The sequence below is a fragment of the Notolepis coatsorum genome, assembly GCF_963971535.1.
Source record: "Notolepis coatsorum genome assembly, chromosome: 16".
In the NCBI taxonomy this organism is placed as follows: domain Eukaryota; kingdom Metazoa; phylum Chordata; class Actinopteri; order Aulopiformes; family Paralepididae; genus Notolepis; species Notolepis coatsorum.
In genome coordinates this window covers 74431968-74449399 of record NC_140180.1, presented here as the reverse complement: position 1 = coordinate 74449399, position 17432 = coordinate 74431968, and the positions used below count along the sequence as shown (strand labels likewise).

The following is a 17432-nucleotide window of genomic DNA, read 5'->3' as shown; positions in this document are numbered from 1 at the left end:
TACAATTGAGTTACCTTTAATTTTATAGACCTTTACAAAATAAAGTGCATGGACAAAACGAAGCAAGATTCAACATTAACGGCAGCTTCTGTGCCGACATTTTCATTTTGATTAATTGCACAGAAGACGTCAACATGCGTGGAGTGGATGATTATGATTAGCCCCATAGGCGTGTCCCAATATTTGGAGAGCGCTGAGGAAAGCCGACTCTGGAGCGAGCAGTAGATTACAGGCTACACTATTATCGATGACAAACGGAACACTCTCACGAGCATCATGTGGCTGCTTGAGGCGGAGGCCGCTCCAGGCCCGCAGGGTGTGATGTGTCTGTGGTGCACTCTGTTGCTGTAGGGGAATTTCACTCCAAGTAACAGCCCACATAAAGAATGCAGATGTAGTTAACTTAATTGCAAGTGTGTTATAGCTGAAGTGAAAAGGCTTGTTGAAAACGGAACAAGGCGAAAGACTAGTAGAGAGCCCACATGAAAAGGAGGTGCGTAATGGACACGTATGCGCCGCGCCGCGGAGAGAGTGGGCCGCTTGAATCTGCAACTGATTTAATTAACAGATTGCAGAATGGGTACAGTACAGTACGGCTCAATACACACAATTGTTAACACATTGAATGCCCATCACGAGATTTCTCTGGTTATCAGCCCGCGGGTTGAATGCCCATCACGAGAATTCTCTCTTTTTTTTTTTTATTAGCGATCTGAATTCATATTTCATCAACCGAGTCTACCGTTGGTAAGCCTGCCCCACCAGGCACTCAGATGTGAAAAAAGCGCCCCCTATCGTCTCCCAGATGGTAATGCACCCTTTTGGATTGGACTCCATGAAAATGGATGAGAAAAAAAAACTCCGGAATCCACATAACCGGAGCCGATCAGATTCATGCTGGACCCTCAGCACAGCGTGGAATATGTGTTTTACAGTATGTAGCGGTGGATCAATAAAAGGATCGATTTTTGGAATGGTGATCAGGAATTGGAATAATCCATTTGGATACCATCTGATCTCAGGTAAGGAATCTATTTTACCAGTCTTGAGATGATCAGACCTATTTTCACGGAGATATAAGCTTTTCCCCTATGTGTCCCCCAGGCTGTTCGACAATGTTGACTGGAAATGAGTCATTGATAAGCGACGGGCAGATTAGACACATAGCCATAATTTAAAACATAGATTAGGCGATATTAACGTTAACATTGAAGCGGATTCAAGCACTAAATGTGCGCCCCCTGCTGGGCACTGAAAGTGTTAAGGGGATGCAGACCAGAGAAAGACTTTCGTCTTGTTTACATCAGGGTCCCCCATTTTCAATTCATAATGACATTTATGACATACACAACATACAGATATAAGAATCTAATCTAATCATGAAATTTATGACATACATGACATATATATACAGTACTGTTACATTTGTGACATACACGATATGCAAATATACAGAACTGTTAAACAGATCCTAACTGTAAATATATACATATGAGGGGGAGGAGACTGTACATTGGGAGGGAATTGGTGGGGGGGAGGGGGGGGTGCAAGGTGCAAGCATAGGGACGGGAGGATTGGACATGTGTTAAGAACGTCTAGTAATTATGCCGTGAAGCACTGTTTTTATTGTTGGTGCCTTTACAGCCTATGTTGAGCATCTTAACATAGACCAAGTTACATTCCACTATTTGATTTGACTCTGAAATTCCCCCCAAAATGTAATTGCCTATAACCCATTTATTCAATAACATTAACACATTCCCCGCCATTCACGCTGTACAGCGTTATTGCCCGCCATGCGTTGTCTGCCAGACCACGCTGTACAGCGATATTGAGTTCAATATTTCATTTTTTCGCCATGGCATTCATAATTCATATATACACCTCCGACGCTGCAGCTGGACCCTACGGCTCAATACAACGACGGCTCAATACCGCCGCCTGGTGGATGGTCGGGCGAGTTACACTCGAACAACAGGAAGTGGGAGGTGTGCGTCGATTAAATTCATCCGGCCGTCAGACATTGTTGCAAGGCTCCCGACAGACACTATAGTACATATCAATCGCTTTATAAACTTAATAATCGATATGATTTCGGCGTTTATTGCGACATACAAACCGGAAATGTACCTAGGCGATCGACGTCCTATACTTGGGATATTTCACCGCCAGTCTCTTTGACGCACGGTAAGAGGACGCTAACGTTATTTTCAGCCCAATTGTTTATTCATTTCACTGCAAACCATCTGATCAATATATCACCCATACTACATAAAGCATTTACTGACGATCACGGAATTATAAACGACCCCTTTCCTCTGCACATGATGACGCATAATGTATACGATCATATACAGTTGAATTTTTTTATATAGCGTGTCTAGGGAATAAATGGCAATCGATAATCTATATATGCGTTTAGGCCTATAACTCACGTTCTAGGAATTACTGCAGAAAACGATAAAAACATATTTATATTCTAGACGGTATTAACACAACAATGTATGAATGAAAAAGTATAACGTTCCTACATCCTGAACGATAGATAATCGATGTTGAATGGGCCATAGTAATGTAAATTTAGCAATACAATTTAAAAAGTTATAGCCCTGCAAAGAAGGTGAACATCTCCATAGGCTTACAGTGGTGGCAGACTGGCTATATTGATGGATATAAGTTATGGCAGCTCACTATCTGGCAAAACTGGCAAGCAAGCTCATTATTACAGTTCAGTGAGCTAGCGAGACAACCAGGCTAACGCAAACTCAAATCACTGAGATGGATGATAGCTTTTTAGCTAATGTTAGCTCATATGTTTAAGTTGAGTAGCCTACATACTTGAAGCTGAAGTGGTCCCTTGATTACTCTATAATGTGACCATGGAAATCACGTCATTTCCTAAGAGTCCGTACTCCGCTTCATCGGAGTTGATGTGACTTCAGTAGGGTTTAGCTGAGCTCGCTGGCTCCCCCGCCTCCGTCTCTGCACACTGATTCAGCACCAGCTCGCTCTCCTCCTCATTACTAATTGACCGCGTTGACTCGCGGCACTTTACAGGCCGGCGCAGAGCTCCACGGAAAAGCCCACCAATCTGTTTTCCTTCGTTAACAAATGCTATTTAAAATGTAACTAATTACAATACTTCACACAAGATATACTCAAGTAAACGTCAAAATGACAGCTATGCACAAAAAGTGTCCCTAACTCCCCATGGTCCTTAACCCATTTAACCCTTGCAGCCACAAAGGGCATGGTTTCCTACACTTCAAATATACTGTAGCTTGTGTCCTTGGGGTTAATGTAAGATATTATTCTTTTTATTTTTAATGTACAATTTATGTCAGAATATCCCCCCCCCCCCCCCCCCCCCCCCAGTGGTCTGGCCAATGCACCCCCACCCCCCATCGCGCCAACCCTGGAAAATATCATATCTATGCCACACTCTTCCTCAGGCTCTAATAATACTTCCCCCATCAGTCCCCACTATTTCTCCATGCATATTCCCATGCTCTTATTTCTATGTCAGTGTGTGTGCCGTACAATCACAACGCCCCCCCGTTCCTCCTGAGCATCTATTTGCGGCCGTCCTCGGGGTGCAAGTGTAACGCTACATTGTTCACGTCGGTGCAATTACGTCATGTCGTCCTCTCTTACGGAAATATAGGCCTCAATTGGTCTGCGTCTACCGCTACGCGGCCCGCCGTCTTTACATAGGATGAGGGGGAAGGAGGAGAGTTGAGCGAGCGAGCGAAGTGGAGGAGAGGGAGAACACACACATCCCATATGTCTCCCGCTGCTCTCCGCTCTCTGGCTGCTTAAACGCATTATGTCAGCGTGCATATTATAAATATGTTGACTCACCGCCTCGTGCATATGTCCCCTCCCCCCTTATGCCTCTCTTTCTCTTTACCCCCCTCTCTCTCTTTCTGTTTTTCTCTGTTTCTACCTCTCCCCCTTATACCTATCTTTCTCTTTACCCCCCCCCCCTCTCTCTCTTTCTGTTTCTTTCTCCGTTTCTACCTCTCCCCCTTATGCCTCTCTTTATCCCACTCTCGTTTCTTTCTCTGTTTCTACCGCTCCTCCTCCCCCTCCTCTCCTTCTGGCTGGTTGGCAGTTCGGAGGTAGTTGCTGTCTGCAGAGTTAAGGGACATGTCAGCAGTAGTACACTCCAAAGAAAATGGGTCAGAACATTAGAACGCTCTCTCTCTCTCCCGCACGTGCTCAGTGGTCGACGTGGGTGCCAGGGCTGTACAGGCGCCCTGAGTAAATCAGATCACTGTGTTCCTCTCGTCTCCTGTGCCACGCGTGAATGTTCCCACTTCTCACTCCTGTCGTCCCTCATCTATTATTGACGGCTCACAACAGCTCACGGGTTCAGGATCACCAGTACTACCGCAATCACCACTGCAGTGGACCGGACAGGGGAGAGGAGAAGAGATAATAGAGGAGATAGAGATAGAGAGAGAGAGGGAATCAAATTGTTAAACCTCTGATTGTATTTGTCTGGTGGGCACTATCAGTCACCCTCTGTCTCTTTGTCTTTTCTGTCTGTCGTTCTTTTTCTTTCTGTCTCTGTCTCTCTTTCTCTGTCGTCTGTGGTTCTGTCTTTTTTGTTTTATCTCTGTCTTTCTCTATATCTCTGTCTCTCTTTCTCTATCTCTCTCTGTCTCTCCCTCCATCTCTGTCTCTTTCTCTGGCTGTGTCTCTCTTTCTCTATCTCTTTTTGTCTCTCTTTCTCTATATATGTCTCTCTTTCTATCTCTCTCCGTCTCTTTCTATCTCTCTGTCTCTTCCTTCACCTCTCTGTCTTCTCAAAATTTCTCTGTCTGTTTCTCTCTCTTTGTCTCTCTTTGTCTATCTATCCGTCTCTCTTTCTCTATCTCTGTCTCTTTCTCTAACTTTCTGTTTCTCTCTCTTTCTGTCTCTTCCCCCTCTTTCTCTCCCCCTACCACTTTCTTTCCTTTGAGTCTCTGTCTCCCACTCTCCTCCATATCTTTCAGACTCTCCCCACGTTCCCGTCATCTCCCCCACATTCCCGTCATATCCCCCCACCTCCCGTCATCTCCCCATCACCCCCCCCCCACCTCCCCGTACCCATCACCTCCCCCCACCTCCCCATCATCTCCCCCCACCTCCCCATCATCTCCCCCACCTCCTCATCTCCCCCATCATCTCCACCCACCTCCCCATCATCTCCCCCCACCTCCCCATCATCTCCCCCACCTCCTCATCTCCCCCATCATCTCCACCCACCTCCCCATCATCTCCCCCACCTCCTCATCTCCCCCATCATCTCCACCCACCTCCCCATCATCTCCCCCACCTCCTCATCTCCCCCATCATCTCCACCCACCTCCCCATCATCTCCCCCACCTCCCCATCATCTCCCCCCACCTCCTCATCACCTCCCCCCACCTCCCCATCATCTCCCCCCACCTCCTCATCACCTCCCCCCACCTCCCCCAGTATCAGCCAAACCAGAGAGGGAATAGACTGATAGACTGTCAGACCTTCAGAGAGCTAACCTCCTGTCTGCACGCTCCACACACCATACAGTACATACAAATGTACACACACACACACACACACACACACACACACACACACACACACCTCACACACACACACACACACACACACACACACACACACACACACACACACACACACACACACAAACTCACAGAGATACACACCTCATACACAGACGCCACAAGGGAAGCAAATGTAAATTGCCCCCCCCACCCCTCTCTATTTCTCACACACACCCGCATACCCCCCCCCCCCCCCCTCTTGCCAGTAGCCTCCGGGGCAGATGCAGATAAGGGCAGATAGAAGGAAGGCATCTGATAGCATACCATGGAGTCATCCGACTGGCTTCCGTAATAGTTTATAAACTGTCCCCGTCTGCCGGCCCTGCCCTCGTAAAAAAGCCAGACCGTGGAACCCACTCATGTTTACCGCTCAAAGACTTCAAAGTGCGTGCGCTGACATCACAAACACAAACTGATAAACTGTCTGTCTCCTTCTGTGAATGCTATTCCCCTCCGCGCTGACGCAACTCCTCCCCTTCGCTCGTCTCTCACTCTGTCTCTTTTGTCCTGTCCTCCTCTCCATAAGTACACTTCTTTCAGGCAGAGTTAAAGCCGGGGCAATAAATAAGGCATATTATGGCCTTTTAACATCATGAATAATGTAAAATAATAAAAAGTTAATATATAACTACTTTACCCCCATTCTGCCATGCCTAAGTGTATTGACGGCGCGTGTGCGTGCATGTATCCGTGTGCGTTTGTGTGCGTATGTGTGTGTCCCGTGCACTTGCTCTAATGCGCGTGTCAGAGTGTCGGAAATGCCTGTCTCAGTGTTTGCCGAAGGAGTTACCGGTGTAGATGTGAGTTCATTTTCTACGACTCTGCAGGGATACTTGTAGCACGTCTCCCAGACAGACTGACATTAGCTAAACTTGCCCTTTTCCAGCTGCTTTCATCTCCGGCTCTCTTTGAAGAAGGAGGTGGGGGCGTTTTTGCTAAACCCAGATAACCTTCCAATCCATTTCCGCACAGATATGCGCGATGATAATAAAAAAACTGAAAAAACTATTAATAATCGGTGTGTTTGATGCACGAAGAAAAGCAGTTGTACTGATGTTTCTGTGTTCTTGCCCCTCCTCCCCTCAGATCCCAACACGGTGATACCAGACCCTGTGCCCGAGGTTCCGGAGGACAACACCATCCCGGAGTCCAGTCCCAGTCGCCCTCCTGAGCCGGGCCTGCCTGGACCAGTCAACCCTGGGAACACTGGTGAGCAGAAGCGAGCCCCGTGGAGAACTGTAGGACCCGACGACACGACGCGATACCGCAAAAGTCTACGGAACACAGCTCAGAAAGAAACAATGATCCCACCCAGAACACGTAGCCCTTAAAGGAACACGGCGACATTATGTGAAATGTGCTATCCGGCTGCAAGCTAGCCTAGCTCAGCACAAAAGAATGGAAGCGGATACGGAGCACTAGCCTAGCTTAACACTCCGGGAGAGGTGTTTTTGGCCAACACCTAGGCTAGCTGGTCCGTATCCACTTCCATTCCTTTGTGCTAAACTGGGCTAGTTTACAGCTTTGTAGCTTTCTACTGAACACACAGAGGGAATTGTTATCTATCCTCTTGTCTCGACTCTGGAGAAGGTAAGCGCATTTCCCACAATGCTGGCGTGTTCCTTTAAAACCCCCTCCACTTACTCATACGCAGAGCGTCTACAAGTAGACTCTTTTTCTATAGTCCATCTTTTTGATCTTTAAAAGTGTTGATAAACGGAAGACTAAAAAGAGAGACAATGGGGATTATGTCTGAGACTCTCAGCATGCAGTTGGCCTCCTGTGTACAAACTGGTTCCATGATTTTCTCAGTACCTTCCGCCGGTTACATTCTGCCGTGTACTACAGGCCAAATCCCCCTGCAATTATTCTCTCCACGGGCTTCGTCTTTGACTCCCTCCCTCCCTCCCTCCCTCTCTCTGTATGCCACCGAATTCTAACCGAGTCGGAACCATCCTGCCTGCGCAGAAGCGATAAGCCTTGCCCCCCCTCCCCACTTAATAATTGCTTATTTGGCGTTACCGGGGCCCCCTGTGAAAAGATTTTTTTTAATGTCATCCCTTCCCGGTTTTTCCGCCTGACTTTTACCTGTCCAACGTCGTTAGATCGGCGATTATGTGGAGTGTTGTGGAAGTGGAGGAGCTGGAATGAAGGGACTGTCACCCGCTGAAAGGAGAGATGATATTTCAGGGACGAGGGTTTTTTCCTCTCGACAGCCCATTCTCGGTATTCCATGATGGAATGTGCCGAATTCCACCCCTCCACACCCCCAATCACCCCCCCCGCTTCTGATTTCACTGATAAGGCTGGAATCAGCAGCTTTCAGTGATGTCATTACTCATGGTAATACACTGTATCGTATCCCTTCCCCAACAAATGGTTAAGTGTGGAGTGGTCAGTGGAGAGTGGGGAGACGCAGTCATTAGTGGGATGGGGCTGTGTGTGTGTGTGTGCGTGTGTGTGGGTCACGGACAGTAAAGAGGCAGGGGGGAGAGAGAGAGTGCTGCTCCTTGGCAGCTGCTACATGCATACATGGAAAACAGATTTGGTTCTCCTCGGATTTCAGTCACCAGAGGAGCCAGTCGCTCCCTCTCTCTCATCTAGTAAACTCACCCCCTTCTTTCCGCTGAACCCCCCCCCCCCCCCCCTCTCTAAACCACCAGACAAAAGGATAAAACAAAATCAGATGTTCAGATATGCCCCCTCCCCTCCTTTTAGCTTGTAGAACGCAGCCGTGACATTTTCACAACATCTCCTCCTCTTTGTTTCCGAGGTCCGGGTCGTATCCGAGTCGGAAATCTCCGTTGCCGCTGAGTGACGACCGCGGATTTCATTAGGAGGCCATTTTGATTAGGCTAATTGAATTAGATTACATCAATGGGCCTGTCAATCACACAGGGGGGGCGAACAGGGAAGTGAACACAGTTTATTTAGGAATTAAGCGGCGAGATGAACACGATGATAACTGGGACCGGATTGTTGTATATGATGTTCTACTGATCGTGTGGCTGTATGTCTTTGTTGTGATAACTCTCACTTCCCGCTGTTATCGTGGTTCTTGGTCCAGTACTCGTTTATATATATATTATATCCAGTTGAATCAGTTGTACACTGTACACTGTACCGGTGCTGTATAATGACGATACATTTTAATCTAATCTAATCTAATCCTGTCCATCCAGGGCCCATCTCCGGCTCCGACGGCGGCTCCAGCGACGGGATCCTCGGCTCCAAGGTGGCGGTGTTCTCCGCCATCGGCGCCGGCTGCATCATCTTCCTCCTCCTCATCCTGCTCCTCATCATCCTCCTCATCAAGATGCGCAAGCGCTCCCGGAAACACGCCCACTCGCAGCCGCGCCCCTCGGCGCTGTCACTCAGCACGCTGTCCAACCCCAAGATGCCCGGGGGCACGGCCGGGACCGAGCCCAGTGACATCATCATTCCGCTGCGGACAGAGAACAACTACTGCCCTCACTACGAGAAGGTGAGCGGCGACTACGGCCACCCGGTCTACATCGTCCAGGAGATGCCGCCCCAGAGCCCTGCCAACATCTACTACAAAGTCTGACGCGCTCCCCCCAAAAAAAATAAACATCCAGCTACAGAGTCGGGAGAGGAGAGGAGCGCTTGATTTATGATCTTGGGGAACGTTTTTTCCTTTATTTTCTTTTTGCATTTTGGGGACTTGGGTGTTTCTTCAAGCCCGTGTATATTTTTTTTGTTGTTTTTTTTCTACCACCTGCTGCACAGATCTGGAGAGACGACGTACTGACCGGCACACCGGCGCGGGTTGTGAACTGACGAGAGAGTGAAGTTATGTTGTTTGATTGGGTGTCTTGACCCCGTCGCCTCCTCCCTCCACTCCTCTCTCTTCTGCGCTGCCCCCCCCCTGCGGTTCAGTGGGGCTGGAGTGAACTAACAGATGGAACTCTTGCTTCCTGGCTTGCTGTCCCCCGCACCCCCCCCTCCCTTAACGGGCAGGTCTTAGCTTAGTTTAGTTCCCCGAAGTACAGTCTATGTTACACCCAATTAAACACATCATCCCAGCACACTAGCCAGGAGCAGGCAGACACAGGCCCCAAAACTCCACTCAGCCTGGTGTGTGTGTTTGTGTGTGTGTGTTAGTGTGTGTGTGTGTGCGTGTGTCAGTCAGGGCTCCGTGCCGGTCTGGGATCCTCTCCAGATAGCTCAGGTATCAGACACGATGTGTAATAATGTGTGTGTTCCTCTCCCCTCACACCTCTGATGTTTGCCTTACTTACCGTAACTATTTTCGATGGAGGATTATTATCCTCCACCCTGATTCAGTTCACAAAGCAGTTGTATTTTGTTAGACTTTCCTACAAGTGCACAATGTATAGAGATAAAAAAATAAATGAGAAATAGTTCATTATTATTACCACTTCATCCTCTCACCACCAATGTCACCCACCCACCCCACTCACACACTTGCGCTCATCTCCGCCTGTAGACCTGGACTGTCGTCGTCGGTGGAGTCGTCGTGTATGCATTGTGCGTCATGTGTATGTTGATGTTGTCTGGGAATTAATACCTAATGTTTCCTCCGGCCTGATGAGATCTAAACCATAACTCTGGTATTTATGACTTCCTGCCAGCGAGGATTAGAAGGGCGTGTCTTCAGTATGTGTGTCTAGGTGATAGGTGAGAGTGTGTGTGTGTGTGTGTGTGTGTGTGTGTGTGTGTGTGTGTGTACGTGTACGCGTAGGCAGGCATGTTCAGGCCGGTCCTGTATCTGGGCAGACTCTTTAACGGCTTACGGCAAAACACTAAGTTACTGTATCGCGGGGGGGAAACAGGACAGACCGACACAGTACTGACAGACAGATGATCGCTCCTCAAGAAAACACAAACCTCTTCACAGTTCAGTCGGCTGTGACTGAGGACTTTATGGTGTCTGATGAGGCCAATAGGTATGGTTTTTAATAAGACTTGTGGGGGAGGGGGGCGGGGGGGCAAGTTGAGATGTGTTTACGATGGCTTCTGGAGGTGGTGAGAACGAAGCCAAAGCTTCACAAACAAGCATCAGACAGTCGCACGCCAGGGGGCCCAGGTGGGTGTTAGTCGGATGGGGCGCGCTGATTCGACGCAGGGCCCCCCCCCATCCGTAAGTTATTCAGTAGGTAGGGTGTCCTCCATATATACACGGCACCTTGCGGGTTGATGAAACGCCGAGCTAACCGTGTTGTCGGATGCCAGTTGGCCCCCCCAGCCAGCGGCACATGACTCAGTGGTAGCGCCGGCGTGTGACTAATCTGGGTGCCGTCTCTGTGCCCACTCTCCCCAGTCTGGAGGAGCGCTGTGGAGAGAGGAGGAGGAGGGAGAAACTGTTCCTGTGACTTGGCGCTAAACCGGAGAGGAAAACTGTGGGAGGGGAGAGGGAGGAGGAGGAGGAGGAGGAGGAGGAGGAGGAGGAGGAGGAAGAGAGGTGGAATGAAAGTAGTTTAGCAGCACTTTTTCCATCCTCTCGCCAGTTGTGCTGTGAATATAAAATGTTGTGCAGAATATTCCACAGTGAAGGTGTTCAGCCTACTGAGGACGACACTGCAGCTCAGCGATCACACAGCCCAGGGCCGCAGCAGCACAGACAGACACAGACGCAGGATCCACTGCAGCCGGATGGATGCGCGTTGCTCACTGAGGCTTATATGAGTGTGCATATATGCGCAATGAGCGTTCTGTCGTACTCGTGCTCACGCTCTTGATTATACGTGCGACCGAGTGTCTTGTTAGTGGATGCTGGTTCGTGCGAACAGAACAGACTGGAGACTCGCTAGCGCCGAGCGGCACGGTCACTAGTTAATGATGTGTGAGTGAGGCGAGGGCCAGATAAGGACAGCTATTTCCCTGCACACACACACACACACACACACGCACACTAACGTATGCACACACTCAACACACACCCCCGCGCACGTACTCACTCGCACGGTTGCAATCACGTGGCGAGGCGGACGGGTCCAGGTTTATCTGCAGTCAAGCGGTCCGCCTGTCGGTTAATGTTTATTCACCCCACAGCGACACCTCTCATCCTGCCGGCCCCTGCATACTAGTCCCCTCCACCGTCCACAGGAGACACAGCCGCTGAGTTGAAAGACAGAACCGGCTCCGAGAGAGAGAGACGCCGAGGAGGGAGACTCCAGAGCAGCAGTTCTGAGTCGTTAACCCCCGAGAGCTAACAACCCAACCAGCTGTCGTTCTTCTCCTCTTTTTGCCGTCTCGTGTTTTAAACTCGGCACGCACAATGCAGTCTTCAGTGGCCCGCCGTGGCGTTGTTTCAGATCACTGCCCCCCCCCCCCCCCCCATCCACCCACCTGCTCCACAGCCAAGAGACTCATTACCGGGAAACGCCACAGAAGCCATTTCACCATTTTCCATTCATTGTAGTGACCACTTACTTATTATTCAAATTTGGCAAAAGAAAAGAAAATATGAGTTAAAAAAATAAATGAATAAAAAAGAGATACTCGATACGTGTATATAAACGGATAGAGGCTGGTTTAAGATGTAATTGCATCTGAACACTGCTCTTATGAGAAATTTAAGAATTAGATTTTTGTAATGGAGGTTGATTGTAAATAGCTGTCTTTTTAAAGTGTGTTTTGTATGAATCCTTGCATTTTGTCTCTGTTAGCAATATGTTTTTATTTTCTGTTCTCTCTTAGGAGGAGTCAAACTAAATATTGCAATGGACACACTGAGCTGTCTCCCCCCCCACCCCGCCCCCGCAGCGTCCAGTATTGTAAGACGTCCTTGTTACCACACGTGTTTAAAAAAAGAAAAGTGAAAAAAGGCAAAACTGGTCTCAGAGTTTACATTTTTACATCCGAGTTCAACAGGATCATGGCGTGCTTCAGGGGGTGAGAGGGACAGGTTTTTTCTGTCACGGAGTAGAAGGAGCACATGGCTTTGAAACGCTTGGGTCGTTGAAACCGTGAAGGGTGTGTCCCCGTCCGCTGTCGGGAGATGATGCCACTTAACTCTGAAGACTAGGCTCCTCCACTGCCTCTGTGTCTCCTACACCCCCCCCTCGCTGCTCCATTATAAGATGTAACAAAAGCACTCGGTCCAAAAAAGATTAATCTCTCCTCAGTTTTAATAAGTCTATCGGGCCAGACGGAGAGAAAGAGAGAGAGAGGGAGAGAGTGGGGGGGGGGGGGGGGGAAGTAAAAAGAGAGCTCATGAGACTGTGACCATATAGTGCTCACCAATAAATCATCCGGTTTACACCGCTCATTATCTCTGAGGCGGTCCTTTGTTTTAGAGTCGCTCTCCTCCACTTTCTCCCTCTCTCCCTCCTTACTCTCTCCTTTTGTCATCCCTCCTTTCCTAATTTAGCACAAGAATGTTGGTCGCTCACAGTTCGAGCATCACTGTGTAGGTTTGATTTCTGCTCTCGTTCGAAGCCACAGTATTATTTTTCAACGTGCATGTCGTAAGCAAACCCTTGAATTTGTTTCCCTGTGTTTTGAAACATAATTTTTTTTCCCTCTTTTTTTTTTCTTTTTTTTGCCATTCACTTTTCGCCGCTTCTCAGAGTAACCTGCACCAGCTACAATGGACATAACGTTCCACCAGTTTGGAAACTACCGCATATTGATAAATAAAATTTTTCCCATGGAAGTTTTGTTGTCTAGTCTGTTTCTTTCCCCTCTCCAGTCTCTCTCTCTCGCCTTCTTTCTCTCAATGTTTGTAGGCAGGAACCCGAGATGGACCACAGGTTGGGCTAATGTCTCCTCTGGGAAACTTAAAAAATGTAAAGTAAAAGAAATAACCACCTCTAAGGCGGCTGGGTGGCGCAGCGGACATTGCGCTCGTCACCAACGCAAGAGACACCGGGTTCGAATCCGGCTGTCGGCGTTGCCTCCTAGACGTTGTAAACAGCGACTCCTACAGGTCTGTTGGGGCGCCTGCACAGCAGAGACAGGAAAATGGCGGGGGTAGTGTGAGCCTCCCACACGTTACACCTCGCCAAATGAGAGTCCGCGCTGGCAGGTGAAAAGACGTGACAGGCTGCCTCCTCATGTACCGGAGGGGACACGTGATGCAAGGCTTCTATCCTCTCTACAACCGACCAGTGGGGGGCATAGTCGAGCAACGTTCGAGACAGGGGAGGGGAGAATTGGAAACACGAAATTGGGATGGGAGAATAAGGAGAAAAAGTGGAGTAAAAAAAAAAAAAAAAAAAACCACCTCTGTGTGGATATCCCAGCGAGCGTCAAGCTTGACCGGCGTCCAGGGGTGTAAAAAGTACCCAGAAATTATACTTAAGTGAAAGTATGGGTACCGTCTCAAAATCTGACTCAAGTAAAAGTCAAAGTATCTGGCTAAAAACACACTTGAGTAAAAGTCAAAAAGTCCTACTTTTAAATGTACTTAAGTACTAAAAAGTAAAAGTAAATTTGTTGTTAATGGATAGACCAGGGGTCTCAAACTCATTCCATCATGGGCCACGTTTTTATTTTAACTATACATTGTACCAGGTGAGTTAGTTGAAGAGGTGAGCCAATTAGTGAAATCATCAGCTGGTATTTAGGCAAGGCTGGAATGAAACCAAGCATACACTCTGCCCACAATGGAATGTGTTCTGCGATAGACAATGCTGAAATGAAAGAACAGAGGACACTTTTTTTTTTATTATTTAATGCACTTCTCCATTGAAGGTAAACTAACATGGACTGCATTCACATCACAGCATGAATAATATCACAATATTAAAAACAGAATGGTGTATCCTGAATAATATCACAATATTAACCACAGCATACTGGATTATCCTGAATAATATCACAATATTAAAGGAAGAATACTGGAGTACCCTGAATAATATCACAATATTAAAGACGGCATACTGGAGTACCCTGAATAATATCACAATATTAACCACAGCATACTGGAGTACCCTGAATAATATCACTATTAAAGACAGAATACTGGAGTACCCTGAATAATATCACAATATTAAAGACAGAATACTGGAGTACCCTGAATAATATCACAATATTAACCACAGAACACTGGAGTACCCTGAATAATATCACAATATTAAAGACAGAATACTGGAGTACCCTGAATAATATCACAATATTAAAGACAGAATACGAGTACCCTGAATAATATCACAATATTAAAGACAGAATACTGGAGTACCCTGAATAATATCACAATATTAAAGACAGAATACTGGAGTACCCTGAATAATATCACAATATTAACCACAGCATAATGTGGATCTGACTGTCTATTCTTCTGATAGCAGGTGTTTAATCAAAGATCCCTGCTTTCTAGTGTTGCACAAGGACCAATCAGCATGGGTATGGGCGGGTTCATGTTCCATTGATGGGGATTTGATTGGCTGTTTACCTGCGGTCGCAGGATTAATAACGTTAACGTTAGTTCGGCCAGAGAAACAATTACAATATACTAATTCAAATGGTTGGACCTGTGAGATTTGTACTTTGTAGGTCTGCATTTTAAATGTAAGGAGTAAAAAGTATGTTTTTTTTCTCTGAAATGTAATGGAGTAAAAGTACAAAGTATACAAACCTAATAATACTTGAGTAAAGTACAAATCCCCCAAAACAGTACTTAGGTATTGTAACGAAGTACAATTACTCAAGTACTTTACACCCCTGCCGGCGTCTGGCCAACTAGCCCTGTCTGAATGGTGACTTGACATGGATTAGCCCTTTTCATTCAACCCAATGTCAATTCTGACTTACATTTTACATTTACATTTTGTCATTTAGCTGACTCTATTATCCAAAGCGACTTACAAGTTCTCTACGACAAGTCAGCAGGAAGGGTACAATTCTTACAACTGAGTAACAATGTTCATCACACAGTGCTGAAACTTGGGTCCTGCAGTGATGAGTGCTGCATAGTAGTCAAGACATATTAGTATGGTAGGAAGAGAGCATGATAGTATAAGGCCCCGTTTAGACGGAAACGCTAGCAGGTGAATCCGCAAAAATATTTTTTCGGATGTGCCTTTCGTTTATACGGAAACGGCGTTTTTACGGGGTGAAACCGCAAAAAAGTGAGGCTACCTTCCAGGGTGGAATTCCTAGAAACGCAAAAGCTTTGCGCTCTCGTCTAAACTGTGAAACCGTATAAATCTGTTAAAATGATGACGAAAGGGTTGTCACGGCTCTGGTCGCGCGTACTGCTTACGTCACAGGTAGCAGGTATGCGCCAGTAGCCGAGACGTAAACAAAGCAAGTATGTCTGACTATTATCAACGGAGATCACCTGAAGGCTACATTGGCAGTACTTTTAACCCTTTCACTGCCACACGACAGAAGGTTAACCCTTTACTATCACACAACCGGCTGTCGTGTGGCAGTGAAAGGGTTAAATACACAAGAATCTGTCCCGCGGCGTGAGTGGACCCACTGTCTGTGAGTGACTCTGCTTTGACCCAATCACATTCCCCATCCACAGTCTGCGAATCAGAGGCAGAGTAGGGCGGGTCTTCACAGCACGTCATGTGACATATGCGCCAATCGTGTGACAGCGGGTCTCCGTCGTTACAGCGTCGTCTGCACGGAGAATTCCACCCCAAAACGCTCGTCTAAACGTAAAATTAAAAGTGAAACCGCAAGATGACTTTTGCGGTTTCTGTTCACAAAACGCTTGTCTAAACGTAGCTTAAGACAGTAAGAAGATTAGTGTTTAAAAAATATATATATTTAGATATTGATTGATTGAATTTATTTATGGTTCCAAGGACACAACAAATCCAAGGGATGACATGCAAAAGTGACAACACTTATTTCCAGCATGGTCCCCGATGTTATGACCAAAGGACACACAAAAATAACATATAAAGCAAAAGTCCAATACAAGAAATCCATATTCTACATATCTAAATACAAGACAATAACATCCTGACCAAATACCATAAAATAGCGCATTTCTATACCATCATTAAAACAATAATCCAAGTACGACCTGACAGCTATCTGGCCACTTGACCCCAAAGATATGAGCAAACCTGACCTTTAAACATTCCTCTAGATCCTGACAGTTTAATACTAAGTGGAAGGCTGTTCCACATTGAGATCCCTGTGTAGTAAAATGGGCTCTGAGCCATAGACTTAACCCGCGGCACCTTACATGAGTGAACACTGGCCCTGGTATTGTGTCCATGCTGCGTATGGACCATATCGATCTGAGACTTCAGATAGCTTGGGACTGTACCATTGACTATGTTCAGTTTCATCTGGTAGCAGTCCCACCTTTTTGAATTCGGCACTTCCTACATGCGTTCTGGGAGACACACCTAGTAAGTAACAAATAGTGTTGTTTTGCATCACCTGTAGTTTATTTAAAAATGTAGTCAACACCACTGTACCATGCTGCGCTCGCATAGTAAAAATGACATTGAAGTAAGGGATGACACTAACGGCTTTTTAACAGCAAATTCAAAAACCCTGGTATTCCAATACAGGAACTTGAGTTTGCCTGCACACTTAGATAGAATGTTGGCAGCACTAGATTCACATGAGAGAGACTGCTCTACTGTAAGTCCTATAGGTACTTGACGCTAGTTTTCCCTGTGATTACTGCTCCGTTACAGGAGACTTCCATGAGATCGACTTTGCCTAATCTCCTTGTGCCAAAAAGGATCGACTCAGTCTTGCCTAGATGAATAGACAGCTATGAGCCACTCTCTGGCACTTTCTAGCTCAGAACTCCGCTCTCTTAATCTCCCTGACATCACTACCTGGCACCAGAAGTGCTGAATCATCTGCATACAGTAACAGTTTACATTTCACAAATGCTGCATGTCATTGACATATATCAGAAATAATAGA

At 46.9% G+C, this 17432-nt stretch overlaps 1 protein-coding gene across 1 annotated transcript in view; it reads left to right on the top strand.

The window, feature by feature from the left end:
* Positions 1 to 10975, top strand: part of efnb1 (ephrin-B1) — a 68804-nt gene extending 57829 nt beyond the window's left edge. Inside the window, exons 3-5 of the mRNA XM_084332089.1 lie at positions 5001 to 5465; positions 6681 to 6803; positions 8777 to 10975. Coding sequence (XP_084188215.1) covers positions 5001 to 5465; positions 6681 to 6803; positions 8777 to 9162 — 974 coding nt within the window. The 3' untranslated portion in view covers positions 9163 to 10975. The remainder of the gene's footprint in view (positions 1 to 5000; positions 5466 to 6680; positions 6804 to 8776) is intronic.
* Positions 10976 to 17432: the final 6457 nt, after the last annotated feature.